We start from the raw sequence: 20395 nt of genomic DNA, 5'->3' as shown, positions 1-20395 counted from the left end.
CAGATAAAGCTGTGATGAACATTTGTGGCTTTATATGGATACATACTTTTTATAATCTTAGGTAAATACCTAGAAGTGATATGACTGGAACGTATGATAGGTGGTATTTAACTTTCTAAAAAAAAGACAAAAGAAACCCTGCCCAACTGTCCAAACTGTTTTCCAGAGTTGTTGTGCCATGTTTATGTTCCCAGTTTTAGAGATTTGAACTGTATACATATATTGAGAAAGGTTGAAGTGCATGACAGTATCTGTGGAGATCATCTTTTATTTTGATGTGTGCATCTCTGAAATCGTACAGAGTAGAAGATTCACTCTTTGTAGTCGTCTGTCACAAAGTATTATCTGTTTTGAAATAATCCTATTAAGTAAATATTCTTATTGTTGCTGTTTGTTTGATGGTTTGTGAACATTGATAAGAGTTAGTCAAAAGCTGGATTAATTAATGTCTGTGTCAAGAAAAAAACCCAAAAATTCAATAATTAGGCCTTTTTTTGAAATTTCTAATTTTATGGCATATACCAGACAGTGCCTAGTCCATCTTTGTATTTCCCAGGTGGCAGTGTATTGCACATAGGTGCCAGCCCCCAAATACTTATTAACAGAGGAATGACCGTTATCTTAGCCTGAATTCTATACCTCTCTTTGGAATGGGACTAAAATACCCTCCTATTGACTTGAACCTACAAGCCTTTGCCTTAGTCACAGTTTAAGGCCCTATTTTAATTTTTTTTGTAAAATTCTGTTGCTCAGACAACAAGATTTCTCCATGCCTCCTTGCATCCTGTTGCCAAGGCAACAGGGCGTAGTTGGCAGGTTGGTTTGAGACATTGGATGTTTGTGGTATTGGAGATGCCTTTGGTTCACAACTTCTTTGATAAATCAGGATATGCATAACTGTGCTTAAGGATGTGCACCTGGCTTTAGTCTTTGAGTTACATAAAAGATGATTGTGGACATTTGGGACCATCCAGCGTCATATATGTGACCAGAAAGACCTCAGGGCCTATGGGTCTTGCCTCCTTTCAGCGGAAGTCTTGCTTATTTTGAGTTGTCGGTATTCTCTACTCGCCCTTTTCATAATCCATATTTAGTTTTACTTAAATTGAATATTTGATCATTACTTGCCTGAATCAACCTAGCCTACCTGCCAATGTCACAAGAAACAAGCAGCCTCACAGAAACGATCGGTAAGACCACTCTATTCCTTTTCTGTGATAGTTCTAAACTTTTATGGCTAATTGTTTCTAGTTGTTGTTGGAGTAGAAGTGGAGAGCCCCAGGGGCCTGATTCTCCTTTTCTGTAGTGGCACCTCCTCTGTTAACATTATAGATAAGTGAGAAGCCCCTATGCAACAGGAGAGCTCAACCCTTCGTATAATGCCGTTTTTTCACACAGGACACGTTTATGAATGTGACTCCCAGAGACTTCCAAGTGGCAAAATGCTAGTTAGCTGAGATGGTGTGATTGCAGTCACCTTAGACGGTGCTATCTTAGCACTGTAAGTCCACCTTCTCATTTCAGAATGTTAAATATTTCTTCTTTTTTATCAACATCAAATAGTATTGACTACTTTCCACAACTGAATTAAGCTATGTAATGTGCCTCCTATGCACATGAGAATATTTCCTTGGTTCAGAAGTATATTCGAAAAAATTGTACAAGGTATAAAATTCTAGAACTCCATCTCTCTCATGGCCTGGACTCCTCAGAACACAATAATTATCCCATGAATTTACCCTGCACTTGAATTCATTCAGCAAAAAGTTGATTTAAAAATTACAAAGCTAATACCGTCAGTCTCCACCTTCCTTATTATTGGTTTGTGGTGGAAGTGTGGGCTAACACTCAGATCCAGTGCCTCAGTTTCTGCCTTGGCTTATAAATTCTGGATGAAGTCACCCTAGATCTAAAGAGAGCTGGGAGGCATGACCTTTCGGAATCCTTTGAAACCTTCCTTGTCTCTGAAATTCTGTTTCATCAGCCTGATGTTCTATTAGTCAATGTCCACTTTAAAAGTTTCAGAGGACACAAGCTTCATTATATTAAGCTTTTTCACCAGAAAACACTTCTAGAATATTCTCTTTGTGTTAAGTCATCTCTGCTGATTTTCCAGCTTACACTCGTGGGAAACCATCTTCTGCAGCCAGAGTGTTCTATTGCGCATAAACATTCAATCTGGTCCTAGAGGCAGACTTCCCTCTGGCTTTGCATAATTTCAATCTTTTGTCCATCTGGACCCAAGAATTGTACAGTTAAATGTTGTCCCTTCTGGCTACAATTAGTCTGTTCTATTTGGCAATTTCAGATGAGTATGCTTTCTTGTGATCCATGATACGATTTGCAGAGAAATTAACTGTTTCTCTGCTATACCTATACGATCTTATAAGCTCCAAGACTAAGGACTGTTTCTTTTCACCATCCCATCCCTAATGTCTGGCATAGCTTCTACACACAGTGGGCATTTAATCAATATTTGTTGAATGTGTGGTGGTTATTTTTAAAGATCCCCTAAAGTTCATTAAAGAAGAATTTAGAATTGTATTAAGGAGTAGCAAAGTTGGCAGCAACTCAGCATTGTCAAGATAGTCAATTTCACATGTATCACTAGTCCATTTTTTTTACCATGTAAAGATGTTTGGAATTTTGGATTCTTCAGGACAACTGGAATAGCCATCTACTTAACTCGACATGTGAGTGCTTATGATCGATCAAAAGTACCTGTAACCTTAGGAATAAGAGATTTTTGCAAGTTACATTTTTTTCCTAATTTTTAAAGTGTTTATTCATTTTTAAGAGAGAGAGAGACAGACAGACAGAACATGAGTGGGGGAGAGGCAGAGACAAAGGGAGACACAGAATCCAAAGCAGGTTCCAGGCTCTGAGCGTCAGCACAGAGACCAACACGAGGCTCGAACTCATGAGCCATGAGACCATGACCTGAGCCAAAGTTGGATACTTAACTGACTGAGCCATTCAGGTGCCCTTTACAAATTACATTTTAATTCACTTTTTAGGATAGTCCAAGAGGTATCGCAGGCTTAGCAGGTATGTGGCATGACTGTTAGCCTCAGTCATAATTTTTATGAAGACAGTGACTTTGGAATGCACTGTCAAATATGGAGGCTACTGGCCACATGTGACTCTCGAGCAGTTGAAATGTAACTAGTGTGATGGAGGAACAAAATTTCTAATTTCATTTTAATATTAATTTAAATATAAAACTGAATGTCAAGGATCTCATTAGTTTTTGTATTTAGTGCATGCTGAAATGATAATATTTTAAAGATACCTGGTTAAATAAAGTATGTTCTTAAATGTCACTTCTTTATTTCTACTTTTTAAAAATGTGGCTACCAGAAAATTTAGACTTACGTGTGTGGTTTGCATTATATTTCTGTCGGGCTGCGCCAGACCTATCCAGAAGGCGAAGGCACAGGTTATCACTCGCACTTGCTGTGATAGAGCACTCACGCAAGAATATGACGTGCCGGAGCAGATGTTCTACTTCTCAGCCGGAGGCGTCCTGCCCATTCTGGATGCTGCTGAGATTATGCCCCTCTTTGAACTTTCTGAGGCTAGGGGCTATCCATTTTCTTTCTTTAAACATGCCCCTTGTCCCAGAACTACAGAAAGTGTATTAACTGTACATGGCCAGCAAGTGTCACTGACTTTGCAAGGTTCTGAAAACTTGGACTGGGAAAGGACCAGAGAAAATAATGGGATCAGGAGAGGGCTGGCTTCGTGTGGGGAAAAGGAAGGGAAGGAAATTGCCATCAGATCCAAAGACTTTGCTATTAATCTAGGACTCTAGTTGGGTAAATGAGTGCCAATTTTGTTTTGCTTCATAAGTTAAGGTATGTGTTGCATTTATGTGTCAAGAACTCTATACTTAAAATGAAAGTGTTGGGATAAGAGATTTATTAGTCATATTTATTTGCATTTATATCCGGCACTTGGGTGACTCAGTTGGTTAAGGGGTTCAGCTCAGGTCATGATCTTGTGGTTCATGATTTCGAGCCCTGCATCTGGCTCTGTGCTGACGGCTCACAGCCTGGAGCCTGCTTTGGATTCTGTGTCCCCCTCTCTCTCTGTCCCTATCCCTCTTGCTCTCTCTCTCTCTCAAAAAAACAAATATTAATTTTTTTTAATTGCTATATTCATTCTTACTCAGTGACACCTATCATCCCTTGAATGTAGTAGATGTTTGGTATGTTTTAGCTGACCTAGATTTTGCATTAGGTTTTGTTGCATGAAGTTTAGTATAGTTATAACTTGTCAGGGCACAGATGTTTCTTATTTCAGTCCAAAATAACTATTAAGAAATTGGCTCTAGAGAACAATGGAAAAAAAACAAAGTTGAAGGTAATATATGGCTGTCCCTGGTGGGATCTAAGGCCACCTCACAGGGTGGAAGATACTGAGACCAAAAATGCAAAATGATCAGGAAGTCTAGAATTTTAGGGCAAGGCAAACAATTGATGTTAATAACACTGGAAACATAAGGAAAAATATAATCCTCTTAAATGAAAAAATCATCCCATTTCATAGGAAGAGCTATAATTTCTTTTTTAAGACAGCAGAAACAAAGCATAGAAAAATATTGCATGTGAAATTTTAAATACTTATTTTGAATGGAATATCACTATTTTGATTTTAAGCCATAATAAGAAAAGTACCCAAGACAGTAAGATGTAGGTTCTTAATTATTCTAGAGCTTCTAAACCATTGTGATAAGACAGGCTTTTTCCATGTGCCAGTAGAATGTCAGATCTGCTGTGGGTTTAAATGGGCTTATTTTCCCATTTGTTAAGCTCCTGAGAGCATCTTGAGGGAAAAATCCTCTTTTTTCAATTTTTACAATGTAAACCATAGTGGGGTATAGGCTTTCAGTCAATGTTAGTCAAGTCCAAGTTGAATTAAGTTCTCCTAATGGCCCCTAATTCTGTTTTCAGGGACTTCACTGGTGGAATAGGATCCAGACCAAGACCAGGTAATTTCATGTTGGCAGTAACAAAATCACTCATGCCTCCCTGATATTAAGTGTGATTTATTTTACAGTTTCATATCTTTCCCCCTTTTATTTCTTCAGCTTTGCTGCCTCTTGACCTGCTTCTGAAAGTACCACCCCTCATGCTCAGGGCCCACGTTAAGGAGCTAGAGGCCGAGTTAGTGACGGGGTGGCAGTCCCATAGCCTTCCCGCTGTGATTCTTCGCAATCTCAGAGATCATGGTAGTACTTATTAGATCAAGTTGATGTCAAGCACACAATGGGCGAACACAGATGTATAGTTTGGTCTGAATGGGTCTGAATGATGCTTGGGAGGTAATTTTAATACAAACAGAAGGAGAATTTTGTTTTATTTGTCCACCATTTTTAGTTTGGCAATTTAACAGTATCAAAATGCTTTCTGTGTTCACTAATTTGACTGAAATATTGTAGGCTGTTTTTCTAATATTTACATTTCTGCCGTGGTGGGTATGTTAACCAGTTAAACTGTTTGTGCTTAAAATGCCTACCTCCTAGAAAAAAATAGTGACTGTTTTATGTTCGTATTTCTATAAGCTCTATGCCTATATGATATAAGGTAGTGAAATTTATCTTTATCTCCTTTGTTCTGACATAGATAGTCCTTTTTAGTTATTTCTGTTTAATTAAAACAATATTGTATCATTTTTTTAATAATTTAAAAGTTATGGATTCTTAAAACATAAAAGTTTATAGTAATGGTTTGACTGGAGGAAATGAGTGTATTAGTTAATGTTTCAAATTTCTACTAAAGAAAACCAAAGTACAACAGTAGTCATAAAACTGTGAGCTAAACCTGGACAATTTGGGGAAAAAGTATAGCAATTGTACTTTTAGCATATGTGTAAATGTATGACTCTTGAGTTCTGGCTTACTATTTGGTTAATTTGAAATTATTGCTTAACGCTGTTTTCATTTTGGCTTCCTTAATTCACATTCTTTTGTAGAGTTAACACCTATGGTGAACATAAGTGATGTGAATTGATTTATTGTAACATTAGCCCATGCCTTCACATTTATTAAATTTGCATTGGAAGAGTTACTGACAGTCTGGGGCCATTTACACCATCAGCATAGATGCAAAAACAGATGGTTTTGTTATTAAGTTGTCCATAGTTATGCTGACCATGCTGTTTGGCATAAGGTAAGTTCATACATAACATAATCGTGAAGCTAAAATGATTGTTGTTGATTGATTTCATAATAGCAAGAACAGAACACATATTTATGTAAGCAATTCACAATTCTGTTCTGATTCATAATAGAAATTCCTTTTCCTAAAGGGCATGTTGAATTGGCCCAGTTTAAGACTTACTTTATATCCATGAAATTGATCAGATCTCTTGACCTTTAAGCAAACTCATCACATTATAGCACAGCTTACATGTAATATATTGTATTGTTTAGACTTACAGTTTGCTATTCCATCCAGTTTTTAAAAGTTTACTGATATATTTCTTATTTAAAACAATATACTATAGTGTTGCCAGTGAATGCTAAAGTTCACCCATAAAGGAGCAATGTTTCTACTGATATAGTAGACACATCAGTGCATATGAGAACATTTGGGTTATTCTACTATTCTACTATTTGTGTTATGCTAGCTATAGGTTATTCTATTTTCGAGTGAACAAAATCTTTATTTTTATCCATCTTAACATAAAATTATTTTTCTGCTCATTACAAAGGTCATTCTGTTTAGTGTGGTGGGTGAATTTGAAGTGTTTTTATTTTATCAAATCACCAACAACCAGTAGCAGCCCCATCCACTTAGCTCACCTCATCTGCAAATTATGCTCTGTTCCAGTTGTTTTCTCTGTGTCTCTAGCCTAAGATAATGAAAAGGTGACTTGTTTTTGTTTTAACATTTATTTTATTTATATTGACAGAGAGAGAGGGAGAGAGAGAGCATGAGTCAGGGAGGGGTAGAGAGAGAGGGAGACAGAGAATCCCAAGCCAGATCTGTGCTGTCAGTGCAGAAACTGTCCATCCCACAAAGGGGAGATCATGACCTGAGCCAAAGTCAAGAGTTGCCCACTTAACTGACTGAGCCACCCACATGCCCCAGAAAAGGTGACATAAACAGAGCTCTCCAACAGAAAGGAGGTGAGTTTGGACCAAGGTGTCATGGTTGGTCTGGGCAATTGTAGGTTCAATGTTAAATATTTGTTACTTGAAATGGCAAAACACTGAAATGTGCAGGTGATTACTTTTTTAAAATCAGACTATATTAATGCATTTTCACTTACTTAACATTTGATTTACCGTTTTTGGATAGAAAGGAACATGCTTGGATGAAAGGAACATTATGTACAGCCAACAGCCACAGCCTGTATTGTCTTAATGTTCTGGAAAGAATTGTCAGGGAGGGAAGAATTTTGTCAAAACCTGCTATGCTCCCAGGACTCTGTCTAGAATGTAAACATCATTTTCCATATGCTATGGCAGGAAAAAAAAAACAGTGAGAACTGTGACTTTAGAGTACAAATGGCTGTATTATAACATGATCTGGTACTCCCCCCCCTTTTTAAAAAATTTACATCCAAGTTAGTTGCCATATAATACAATAAAGATTTCAGGAATAGATTTCATTGATCCATCCCTTACATGTAATACCCAGTGCTCATCCCAGCAAGTGTCCTCCTTAATACCCCTTGCCCATTTAGCCCACCCCCCACCCTTTCATCAACCCTCAGTTTATTCTCTATATTTAAGAGTCTCTTATGTTTTGTCCCCCTCCCTGTTTTTATATTATTTTTGCTTCCCTTCCCTTATGTTCATCTGTTTTGTATCTTAAATGCTACATATGAGTGAAATCATATGATATTTGTCTTTCTCTGACTGGCTAAATTCACTTAGCATAAAATGCTCTAGTTCCACCCATGTTGTTGCAAATGGCAAGATTTCATTCTTTTTGATTGTCTAGTAATACTCCATTGTGAATGTGTGTGTGTGTGTGTGTGTGTGTGTGTGTATACACCACATCTTTATCCATTCATCTGTCGATAGACATTCATCTGTCGATAGGCTTTTTCCATTCTTTGGCTACTGTCGATAGCACTGATATAAACATTGGGGTTCATGTGCCCCTTTGAAACAGCACACCTGTATCCTTTGGATAAATACCTAGTAGTGCAATTGCTGGCATGTAGGGAAGTTATACTTTTAATATGTCAATTAATTTAATATTTTAATAAACCTCCATACTGTTTTCCAGAGTGGCTGCACCAGTTTGCATGCCCACCAGCAGTGCAAAAGGGTTCCTCTTTCTCCATATTCTCGTCAACATCTGCATTGCCTGAGTTGTTAATTTTAGCCATTCTGACTGGTGTGAAGTGATATCTCATTGTGGTTTTGATTTGTCTTTCCCTGATGATGAGTGATGTTGAGCATTTTTTCATGTGTCTGTTAGCCATCCGGATGTCTTCTTTGGAAAAGTATCTATTCATGTCATTTACCCATTTCTTCACTGGATTATTTGTTTTTGGGTGTTGAGTTTGATAAATTCTTTATAGATTTTGGATATTAACCCTTTATCTGATATGCCATTTGCAAATATCTTCTCCATTCCATCAGTTGCCTTTTGGTTTTACTGATCGCTTCCTTCACTGTGCAGAAGGTTTTATCTTAATGAGGTCCCAGTAGTTCATTTTTGCTTTTGTTTCCTCCCTTGTCTCTGGAGACATATTGAGTAAGAAGTTGCTGCAGCCAAGGTCAAAGAGGTTCTTGCCTGCTTTCTCCTAAGATTTTGATGGCTTCCTGTTTTATGTTTTTTTAATTCATCCATTTTGAGTTTATTTTTGTGTGTGATGTAAGAAAGTGGTCCAAGTTCATTCTGCATGTCACTTTCCAGTTTTCCCAGAACCATTTGCTGAAGAGACTGTCTTTATTCCATTGGATCTTCTTTCCTGCTTTGTTAAAGATTAGTTGGCCATACGTGTGTGGGTCCATTTCTGGGTTCTCTATTCTGTTCCATTGATCTGATAGTTACAGCTTTGTAATACATCTTGAAGTCTGGAATTCTGATGCCTTCTGCTTTGGTTTTCTTTTTCAGGATTTCTTTGGCTATCTGAGGTCTTTTCTAGTTCCATATAAAACTTAGGATTGTTTGTTCTAGCTCTGTGAAGAATGCTGGTGTTATTTTGATAGGGATTCCATTGAATATGTAGATTGCTTTGGGAGTATTGACATTTTAGCAATATTTGTTCTTCCAATTCATGAGCATGGGATATTTTTCCATATTTGTGTATGTGTCTTCAGTTTCTCTCATAAGCTTTCTCTAATTTTCAGTGTATAGAGTTTTCACTTCTTTGGTTAGGTCTATTCCTAGGTATTTTATGGGTTTTGGTAAAATTGTTAATAGGAATGATTCCTTGATTTCTCTTTTTGCTGATTCATTGTTGATATACAGAAATGCAACCAATTTCTGTGCATTTATTTTATAGCCTGTGACTTTACTGAATTCATGGATCAGTTCTAGCAGCTTTTTGGTGGAATCTTTTGGGTTTTCCATGTAGAGTATCATGTCATCTGTGAAGAGTGAAAGTTTGACTTCTTCCTTGCTGATTTGGATGACTTTTATTTCTTTGTATTGTCTTTTTGCCGAGGTTAAGGCTTCCAATACTATGTTGAATAACAGTGCTGAGAATGGACATCCCTGTTGTATTCCTGACCTTAGGGGGAAAGCTCTCAGTTTTTCCCCATTGAGGGTGATCTTAGCAGTGGGTCTTTCATATATGGCCTATGTGATCTTGAGGTATGATCCTTCTGTCCTTACTTACTTGAGGGTTTTTATCAGGAAAGGATGCTGTATTTTGTCAAATGCTTTCTCTGCATCTATTGAGAGGATCATGTTGTTCTTGTCCTTTCTTTTGTTAATTTGATGTATCACATCTTGCACCCCAGAATAACTCCAACTTGATTGTGGTGAATAATTCTTTTAATGTATTGTCGGATTCTGTTGGCTAGTATCTTGTGGAGAATTTTTGCATCCGTGTTCACCAGGGAAATTGGTCTATAATTCTCCTTTTTAGTGGGGCTTTTGTCTGGTTTTGGAACAAAAATAATGCTGGCTTCAAAGAAAGAGTTTGGAAGTTTTCCTTCCATTTCTATTTTTTGGAATAGCTTCTAAAGAATAGTTGTTAACTCTTCTTTAAATGTTTGATAGAATTCCCCTGGAAAGCTATCTGGCCCTGTAAAGATTTATGCCCCCCAAGGTAGTATACATCCCAAGGTGGGATTTATTTATGCCCTAAAGGTGGGAGCACCCAAATTATAAAACAATTAATCACAAACATGAAGAAACTCATTGATAATAATTCCATAATAGCAGGGGACTTCAGTCCCCTGCAATGGACAGATGATCTAAGAAGAAAATCAACAAGGACACATGGCTTTGAATGACACACTGAGGAAGTTTATATAGCATCCAGGCCTTCCTAGAGAAGGAAGAAAGGTCTCAGATACACAATGTAACCTTACACCTTAAAGAACTGGAAAAAGAATAACAAATAAAACCCCAAACTAGCAGAAGACAGGAACTAATAAAGAATAGACCAGAAATCAAAGCTATCAAAGAAACAAAACAAAACAAAAACAGTAGAGCAGATCAATGAAACCAGAAGCTGGTTCTTTGAAAGAATTAACAAAATTGAAAAACCCCTAGCCAGTTTGATCAAAAAGGAAAAGGGCAAGACTCAAATAATTAAAATCAAGAATGAAAATGAAAAGATCACAGCTAACACTGAAGAAATACAAATAATAATAAGAAAATATTATGAGCAATAATATGCCAACAAATTGGGCAATCTGGAGGAAATGGACAAATTCCTAGAAACATATAATCTACCAATACTGAAACAGGAAGAAATAGAAAATTTGAACAGACCTATAACCAGTAACAAAATTGAACCAGTAATTAAAAATCTCCTACCAAAAAAGAGTCCAGGGATTCGCCCCTACCACCAGATCACGGCCAGGTATTGTGCTGTGGACATTCCAACTCTGCTCTCCCCTGCTCTCCTAATGGTATTAGAACCCTCTCCTTTCTCCTTTCTCCCTTTCTTATTCAGTCACTTGTGGGTGTTTCCACTCTTTCTCTTTCTCTCCAGCTATTTTCACGGGGAGTGCTTTTCCTGAACTCTCCCCCTAACGTTCTCTGTTTTCTCCCTGCGAAAACAGCTCCCTAATTTCCACAGCTTCTCTCTCCCCCAGTTCACCACTGTGCACTGCATACCTGCTGATTTCTGTGGCTTGTCATGTTAATCCTCAGCTCAGTTTTTGAGGTGTACAAAATAGTTTTGTGCTGCTCTAGCTGCATTTCAGGGAAAGAAAAGCAGATAACTTCCATGCTGCTGTGACATCTTGGCCCCTCCCCCAATGAAAAATATCTGGTACTCCTAATGTGAACTTCTAGGTTCCTACTATGGTGTTACAGCAATATTTAATGCACCTCAATTCCTGTAGAACAAATAAATAACCAGGGAACTGTTTCAAGTTAACACTACTAAAGTCCTCTTGTTCTGTCTTTTAATACTAACTAGATTGGGTAAAGAATTTATTGTATACATGTTTTATACATATTACATATACATGTTCTTTGCTAAAAGAAATGAAAACTTAAGAGTTTCTATATTGTATAGAGAGAATATTAACACTGATTAACATGGACTGAATGAATAAACAAACATTTTTAACATGTTAAATATGTCAGCTCTATTTCCCTAACTTTAGTCACTGATAGATTATCAGTACACAAATTTGGCCGTATCTGAATATCATCTGTACTACTATTTTCCTGATGTATGTTTCTTTAATTTGATGCACTTTGCTAAATTTAATTAAAGGAGAGTGTATACTATTGCTATAAATTATCACTACCGCATAGAATCACTCTCCATAGATAGGAGGCAATTTTAAACATAAATGAAATATAAGAAAAATAACATTAAATTCTAAGTAGATATTGTTATCTGCTTATCCTGAGGTCTGTTTTCTTTGTTATGAAAGAACATTAGTTAATTTGAAAACTGGTGATGACATACTTGTTTCATACTGAAACTTCTTCCTTGATATAATCAATAGAAAGAAAAGAAAATTGGGAAACTTTTACATCCAATTTACTTACTAGGTAAAATTATGCTGTACAAGTGCCCCATGACTTAGGAGACTCAGTTCTTTAAAAATAATTGTTTAGTTCTGTTTGTCAGTCAAATAACAGGGGCGGAATGGGGCGGAAGCATATGGTATGTTATGTACAAAAAAGTAAAAGACCTTTCCTCTTAAGGTAGGGGAAATGTGTCATATATTTGTGAAAACTAAATCATACTAAAACTTATTATGGGAAATCTATCCTTTGTCAAGTACATAGAGTACATTTTAATATTGTGAATGCTTATTAGCATGGGTCAAATGTAAATTTTGGGGAGTGCCAGTCAAACCCAAATTTAAAGTGCAAATGGAATGTCAACTAAGAATATGGCCTAATTGGACTGGATTAACACTGACATTTCCTCCTCCCTTGCTCAGTCTTCCTGGTTCTCAGCAGCCAACAGCCAGGGACAGAGCTGATGTATGGGAATTCTCATGCTCTGCATTTTGAATAGAAATTGTCACTTCATGATTTCTGGGCTCTTAATTATGCTTTCTTACTAGATGACGAGAAGCTATTTTTATACTTGTCTTTTGTTCACAAAGGTCAGATCTAAATAAAGTAGTCACTGTTTCATCCAAATGTTCCAAGAGACTATGGCTTAATATTCCAATCTTGATGTTGAGCAACCTTCAGTAGCTTGCTTTCAAGTTAGTTATTGACATGAAGTAATTAATACTAATTTTACAATTGCCAAAGTGATTTTGAGTACATGCCTTCTCTTATTTTATTGCATAGTACTCACCAGACTTTAATCAAATTTATTATAATACTAGTCTATACCATACAATTTGCCGTATAATTACATACTTTTTTATATTGTTTGTTGGGATTTGGATATATTGGTTAGATTTCCCAACCAAATTGTAAACATCTTTAGTAAAGTGTGAATATGTCTTATGTACTGCCTCTGAGCTCAAGCCCTTGAAAATTACTTCTTGTGTAACCAGTGCAGACTACCACTGTAATAAACCATTGTTTGAGGGCAATGCTATGGAAAGCAACTGCAAAAATCATCTTATGAGAACTTAAAGAGTGGGGGACAGTGACATTTTAATGTTAGATTTAAGACTGGGGAAGGGGTGGGAGACAACAATTATCTTTTGCCGACGTCGATTTGCTTCCTAGTTCTTCCTGCCAAGGGAGACACACTGAGGAAGTAGGGACCAGGTCCCAGGTGAATGCTTCCTGGAGATTTTGACTTTTTTTCATGTTCTTTGTAGGATAATGTCTTTCCAAAGAGATACCCAGTCTCACAGAGGTTACTCATGGTTCCAATCCAAGACCAAATGCAGATTGCAAATCAGCTATTAAATGATAGCTCACAACCCTGTCCTGGAGGTTTCTGCCCCGGGGGGAAAGGCTAAGTGGAAGGGCGGGGGTGGGGGGGTAAAAAAGCTACACCACCCTCTGGTAGGAATAGAGGGAGATCAGTTGGCTTGGATGGACTGTGGCAGTGTACAAAGAATTGAGTCAATGGAGAAAGGAAAGGCTCTCAAATTCTAAACTGCTATTATTAATGCTTTTTAATGGAATTTAAAAATAGCTTCAGGGTGTTACAATCCCCTTCAAGTTATTGTCCTACAATAATTTGAATATTGAAGATAGTGACGGGTGAACCAATATTAATATGAGGCAAGAGACTCTACCAGCTGAGCCAACCACCTTCCCTTGCGTATAGCCGAGACCTCACTCATTCTTAATTGACATTCCTCACTATGGATTCCATAGATTATTTGGGACATTTTAGACAAGTAATAGTTATTTTTTTAAACAAAAATTTATATAACTACTTATTGTTTTTTACTGCATTGGAATGCAAAAGCACAATTCTTCTTAAAGTTATTCCTTAGCAGTGCCCTAGTTTTATTTAACCCATTATTGATGGACCCAATAGAGACTAAAAGACCTGGTTCCAAGAGCATTTGAAGAGCAGGAATTTATATAGCTAGTCAAAAAAGAAAAGCTGAAATAACATTGTTAAATTGAGCATAAGACTAGTGAAATAATCCTATATATTTTTGTGATTAACTTCTTGAGCAGCCTTTAAAGTCATAGCAATATATCAGTTTCTACAGGCTAATCACGAACTCTACAGGCTGTAAACCGCCTGAACCTTTATTGGTGTGGATTATTAGTTAAATATACTGGGGCATTACCCAATAACATTAGATTAGGATCAAGTGGAGTTAGAAAATGCTCTAGCATCATGTCAGAGAATCAAACAATGATGATTTGCCTATTTTTCATGACCGAGATAAATTCTTGTTTAGGAAATTGAATGGGAGGTGACATCCCATCTTTTCTTTCTGTGTTGGGTTGTTTTGTTTTTAGTTTGACTGATTAGCCTTTGTGTCCATATACAAAAAAATATAGTATATTTTTACACTCCAATATTTTCTTCTTGAGAATTGTGGGTTACATCCATAGAGTTAACTCTTTAAAAAAATGTTCCTTCTAGGATGAATAAAGGGAGCAAACTTTTATAGTCATTGGAGCTTAGTGTAAGAAATAACTAAGACAATGGAAAAGAGTCAGCCCATACGGACTAGACTAGGCCAAATGCATATGCTGTTTTTAGGCCACAAATTCAGCAGCAAAAACCTAACTTTTATATTTTCCCAACACTGAGCTTAATTTTTTATACTGAGCCCCCCCCATTCCACATATTGGAAAACATAATCAATTAGCCTAAAGGCAAATTTCAATATGTTGGTAATTTCTTTGTCAGCTTAAAACCAGCCAAACTGAGGATTGCTCTTCTCCCTGGTCTTCCCTGAGTGGTATTTTGGGCATCATGATGTGGGGCCTTTGAAACCGCCTGTGCTGGTGTGTGACCTGATTGTTGGGTATGCTTATACTTCCACATTGGCATCCAGAGAATGCAGTGACACAGCCCAACTGACTTCCAGTCCCCAGTTCCACCGTGGCCATGTCCCTGAAATTGACAGCAAGTCCTCTATAGGGCCTACCCCTCATTTTGTCAGCTTACCTTCTCAGGGGCCTGCAAGGGTCAGCTCATTCTTCCCCACCTCTCTGGGCCTAGAGACTCAGCAAGGCCTCCTTGCCTCTGACACCCCGGGGAGCTCTCTCTCCTGCCCCAACCCGCCCCTTGCTGTGGTGCAGGGAGCATCTCATGCCTCGGGCTCTCAGAGTTCCCCATGGGAACTGAGCCCCAGCCCTACCACACTTGAGCCCCCAACTTAAAAGAGAGCTCCGTCATCCAACTCTCCCTCCTCCTGCCACCACCCTGACTGCCTACAGTGAGATGGGGTCTGACTCTTTTCTGAGACTTCTTTTCTTCTAGTCTTTCTGTCCTTTCTCCTCAGAGAAGCTTTGTCTTATGCTGGGGTGGGAACGGGAAGGAAAGGTTGCTCTGCAACAATTCTTTTGAATCTCTCCACCTTCTACTTAGACTATTGCTTTTTAAAGCCCAGAAATGTACCCTTCTTGTTCCTAGTTCTCCCCTGCCGCCCCACCTGGGCAATGCTAGCCTCACACTCTGCTGCTTGATGACCGGAGGCCCATGAGGTCACGAGTAAGTGTGGGAAATAATGTAGCAGTGAATTCTTCACACAGTGTATCCTCCCTGTGTATTATGTGGTCACTTCTAGGAACTTTGACTTCAGAAATCCCAAGATTATATTTTATAGTTTGAAAAAGTAACTAAAGAGATAGCAAGTTTGGAAGTGGGAAAAATAACCCTCACACATGCACAAATTACCTGAACAGGATATGAGATGCTTATTGTAAAGGTGAGTAAGCCAGAATTATTTTTTTAATGTTTATTTATTTAGTCTTAGACAGAGAGACAGAGAAGGAAGAGGGGAAGAGAGAGAGAGACAGAGAGAGAGAGAGAGAGAGAGAATCCCAAGCAGGCTCCACACCATGAGCACAAAACCCAATGTGGGGCTCGATCTCATGAAACACGAGATCATGACCTGAGCTGAAATCAAGAGTCAGATGTTTAACTGACTGCGCCATCCAGCTGGCCCTAAGCCAGAATTCTAGAGGGAAGGGCTTCAAAGCAGCCTTGCTTTTCTGATGTTTAAACAGTTTGTTTCTAAAGATTCAAATGAAAGGGGCTGAAAGAAGCCTGATCACCCCAGAGGGCGAAAGGTGCTGAGACTTTGATGCAGCTTCCTGCTGTCCTTTGGGAAGTTCATTCAGTGCAACCCATGCCTCAGCAGTGTCCTTGGCTTCTGCCCTCCACGGGCAGACGGTCACCACATTTCTACTCCAAGCCAGGCCTTCGGACTTCAGCTCTGGGCTTCTTCTCCTGAGGTCACCTTTCCTGAAACACAGTTTCCCTTACATCTCCTTACCATCATACGCAGTCCCTGGCTACCTCTTTAGCTGTACTCCATACTGTGGCTTTTTATTAAGCCGCACTCTAGATGGACTGGACACCTTGCTGCTCCCCAGGTGTGGCCCTCCCTTAGCCAACTCCCATCCTTTGCTCAAACAGTTTCCTCTACTCCAAAGCTGCTAGTCGAGCATCCCTTCCCTCAGACCAAATCCATATCCTGTGCTTCTTGAGTGCCTACTAATTCTCCATGGCCTTTCCAAATGAAACTTCTGCATCAACTCTCAATCTCCCATCTTGTGGTGCTGGGTGAACCTTTCATGTACCCTTCGTTGAGTGCCATATCATCTGTTGAAGTATGCTGCTGGCCATAGGAGTAGATTATCCAGCATTTGTAGATTTAGACTACAGTTCAGTTGCTTTGTTTCATTTTACAAACGTTAAGGAAAGAAGTGAGAGCAGATCTGTTCACTAAAACTTGAGCATTTGGTCAAACACGGAGAAGCTGATGTATGTTTTGCTCCCATTCAGAGAGCAGAAATAGTCTTTGCTTTTCCAGAGAGCTCCTGCCCAAAATGCTCTCTTCTCCAGTTTAAAAATTCCTGACTCATGGCAGAGAGAGTTCAGAAAAATAGGAGATTTTCCCATATCTTGGTTAACTTGAAGGATACAGTGTAATCCACTGTTTGTTCGATTTGTAGTAATTAACAGTGTCAGGGCTTGTGCTGTGAATTGCCATTTCAGGAGACCGGAGATATAGCATAAGTCAAGTCTCAGAGCACCAGGAAAGGGCCCCGAACTTGGCCATTATAATGTGCCATGAGATAAAAAAGCAGAGAGAGTCATGGCAGAGACTACCGGGACCTAATGCTTCCAGTCTATTACGCGCATAAGCTTTCCAAAACTATGTAGCCAATTAAATGATCAAAGGTCTAGGTAGAACATCATGTTAAAAATAGTGACCCTTTTAAGAAGAAAAATAGTCCCTGAGGCCTGGGAAGGAACCTAAATGTAATTTTATAGCAGAGGGAACAAGAAGTGTCCTTGTGATGAGTCAGGAAGAGGATCGGAAGCCCCTCCACTCCTGTGTAGACTGAGTCAATGTGGTGTTATGGGGCCTTCCTCATTCCATGCCCCAGCCCCCATATGCTCTGTGACTTAGCGGACAGTTTCTTTACTCTTACTCCCCTTATCTGTAAAACGGGGTAAGAACTACTACCCACCAGAAGTTTGCAAGGATCAGATGAAACTACACATGTGAAACACTTCCCAATGTCTGGCCCAAGTTCATGCTAAAAAAGCACTGGTTTACCTCCAGGTCCTCGTACTCACCACCCACCAAGGGAAGACACATTTCTGTTTAGGGTCATGCTCGCCAGAATCAGCTCACAAATACAATAAGTTCTAAAAATTTCTGATACCTTTAAACTGATTACCTTTTATAAGGAATTTTAAAGTGTCATTCTAAGTTTTAAAACACTAATTAAATTCACTATTCTAATAAAACTGTAAAGGGAAATTAAAATGGAATCAATTTTAAAGTTTGATTTTATCTAAATTTTAATGGTACCAAATACTATCTGTCTTTGGCAGTAGGAGCCATATAGATATGAATCCCAGGCGTATTAGATATGACTGACATTGAAATATGATCAGCTTCTTTGATATTTTTTAAGAAAAAATTATTTGAATAAAAACAGGACAGAATTATCAACATAAGTATGTGTTGCATTTTTTGTGACTAGTTAGGAAGCATAGTATTTTTAATTTTTTTAATGTTTATTTTTGAGAGAGACACACAGAGAGAGAAAGTGCACGTGATCAGGAGAGGGACAGAGAGAGAGGGAGACACAGAACCTAAAGCAGGCTCCAGGCTCTAGACTGTCAGCACAGTGCCTGACCTGGGGCTCAAACCCGCAGACTTCAAGACCTGAGCCAAAGTTGGATGCTTAACTGGCTGAGCCACCCAGGCGCCCCAGAAAGCATAGTATTTTTAGTGTGTTAATCTGAAAGATGAGAGAGAATGTTTTAAAACTCAAAATGATATGACTAACATTTGCCACAAACTTGGTAGTTATTAATATTTAGATAATAAAATTTTTTTAACATTATCTATTTAAATTTTTATCACTTTGTTCTCCTAAAATTATTAAGGGCTAAATAAATATATTTTGGTGTGAGGAACTGTAAAAACTTGTGAGGATTTCATCAGCTAGAAACAGAGAAATAATTGGTTCTCATACCCAGGATTAGCTGAAGTAGTTGAGTAAATCTTGCCATTGTACAGAACAGCAGGTATCTGAGGGACTGTTCTGGTGGCATCTAAGACTAAAAACTACCTTTAGTCTAGGTGATAAGGGTGGGAAGTTGAAAAGAAGTAACAAATGAGGTGAAAATACTCTTAACATATAAAATACAATAAAATGGTTAGTTTTCAGTCTATATAAAGAGCATTTACAAAGCAATAAGAAAAAGAAGCATGTGACAGAAACAGGACATTCACCAAAGAAGTGCAGTAGCCCCATCAGCATTTAGATTAACACAAAATAAAACAAAGGCAGTTTGGCAAAATGGAAAAGTTTGGTAATACATAGTGTTGATCAAGGTGCAGAAAAATGGCTTCTCTTCTGGTCAGTGTGAAAATTCTGGTCAATTGATTCAGCAACTTAAATACGTATTTGGTAAAATAAGAAATATGTATATCCAGGGGCCTAGCTATTTGACTTCCCCTTAGCTACTCTCAAAGACCTTTTGTACTTCCACACAATGTATTCACACACATGTAAGCTTACTGCGGGATCATCTATAATTATGAGAGATTGAAAGCCAACTAAGTTCCCTTCAAGGCACAAGTGGCTAAGTAACGATGATGTATGCAGAGCATATAGTGCGATATAATAGTGGTTATGAAGAATGAGCTAGAACTGTATGTGTTAATAGAAAAGAATCTCCATGACAGTCATGAGGGGAAAAAAATGTAGTAAAGCCTTATGAGGTGTCGTCATTTATTTAAAAAGAAAGAAATAAAACATTAGGTAATACTAAAGATTTCCTACAATAGAAGCTTTCAAACTCTTTCGGGAATAAATGAACCTCAACACAGTACACATATTATTTCACAACTAAGTGGACCTACTGTACTCAGTGCACTCTGAAATTATTCTATTCCGTTCCATGTCATTCCATCTCATTCCATTCCATATATCAAAATGCTGGTCATGACTCATGAAATTGTTTTCAGGATTTAGTCACCATTGAAAAATATTGTTCTGAAGGTACACATGTATGTAAATGGATAGAAAAGTAACTGGAGGCTGATACCAGTGGTTACCTCTGGGGAGGCGCTGAAGGGTGGTGTTTCCAGGAACCTCAAGCCTTTTCTGCAATGCATAGGTTGTTTTTATGTTTGTTTTACTTGCTTTACATTGCACATGTGTAATTTTTAAGTTTACTTTTTTGGTGAATAAATCTAAACTTGTTGAAAAGTCAGAGATTTACTGGGTTGGAGGGAGTAGTGGTCAAAAGCTCTTAAGAAAATTATAAGTTACATTGCATAACTGAGTAGTTCAGAAGACAGGCCTTCTAGCTAACTATCTCTGTTTTTGTATTTAGGGCCACAGATGAGCACATTCTTGTGGCAAGGTAGAGTCAAACCCGTGCGATATCCCACTCAAACTGTCATCACAGTCTAAGAACTCTCTGCCACGCTGTGAGATTTTTTAGCTCGTGAAATATATCCACATACCAATAACATAAAGGAGTCAGCACATAGATGATCAAAAAACAACACAAAACAAAAACCCTCAAACCCTCCAGTTTCAGAAAATGTGAAGTTAATGTTCCCGTAACACCCTCATCTTGGCCACATTACATGGTCTGCAGTTTTCAGTATTGGTCTAGAAAAACAAAT

The 20395-nt window shown here is 38.1% G+C and overlaps 1 protein-coding gene across 5 annotated transcripts in view; it reads left to right on the top strand.

Annotated features, from left to right (window-relative positions):
- The window catches only part of NEK10 (NIMA related kinase 10), a 208172-nt gene that overhangs the window by 152021 nt on the left and 35756 nt on the right, over nt 1–20395 (top strand). For 2 of the 5 annotated variants that reach the window (XM_077760732.1, XM_077760731.1), the window contains exons 29-30: nt 4956–4993; nt 5093–5233. In XM_077760732.1, the coding sequence (XP_077616858.1) occupies nt 4956–4993; nt 5093–5233 (179 nt within the window). Of the gene's footprint in view, nt 1–4955; nt 4994–5092; nt 5234–20097; nt 20128–20395 lie in introns of all 5 variants that reach the window. The other 3 variants (XM_077760736.1, XM_077760734.1, XM_077760735.1) reach the window with 3 other exon arrangements.

Source organism: Crocuta crocuta, unplaced genomic scaffold (genome assembly GCF_008692635.1).
Source record: "Crocuta crocuta isolate KB4526 unplaced genomic scaffold, BGI_CrCroc_1.0 scaffold253, whole genome shotgun sequence".
NCBI classification, from domain to species: domain Eukaryota; kingdom Metazoa; phylum Chordata; class Mammalia; order Carnivora; family Hyaenidae; genus Crocuta; species Crocuta crocuta.
The sequence above is the reverse complement of the archived record's forward strand: the minus strand, read 5'-3'. Positions and strand labels throughout refer to the sequence as shown.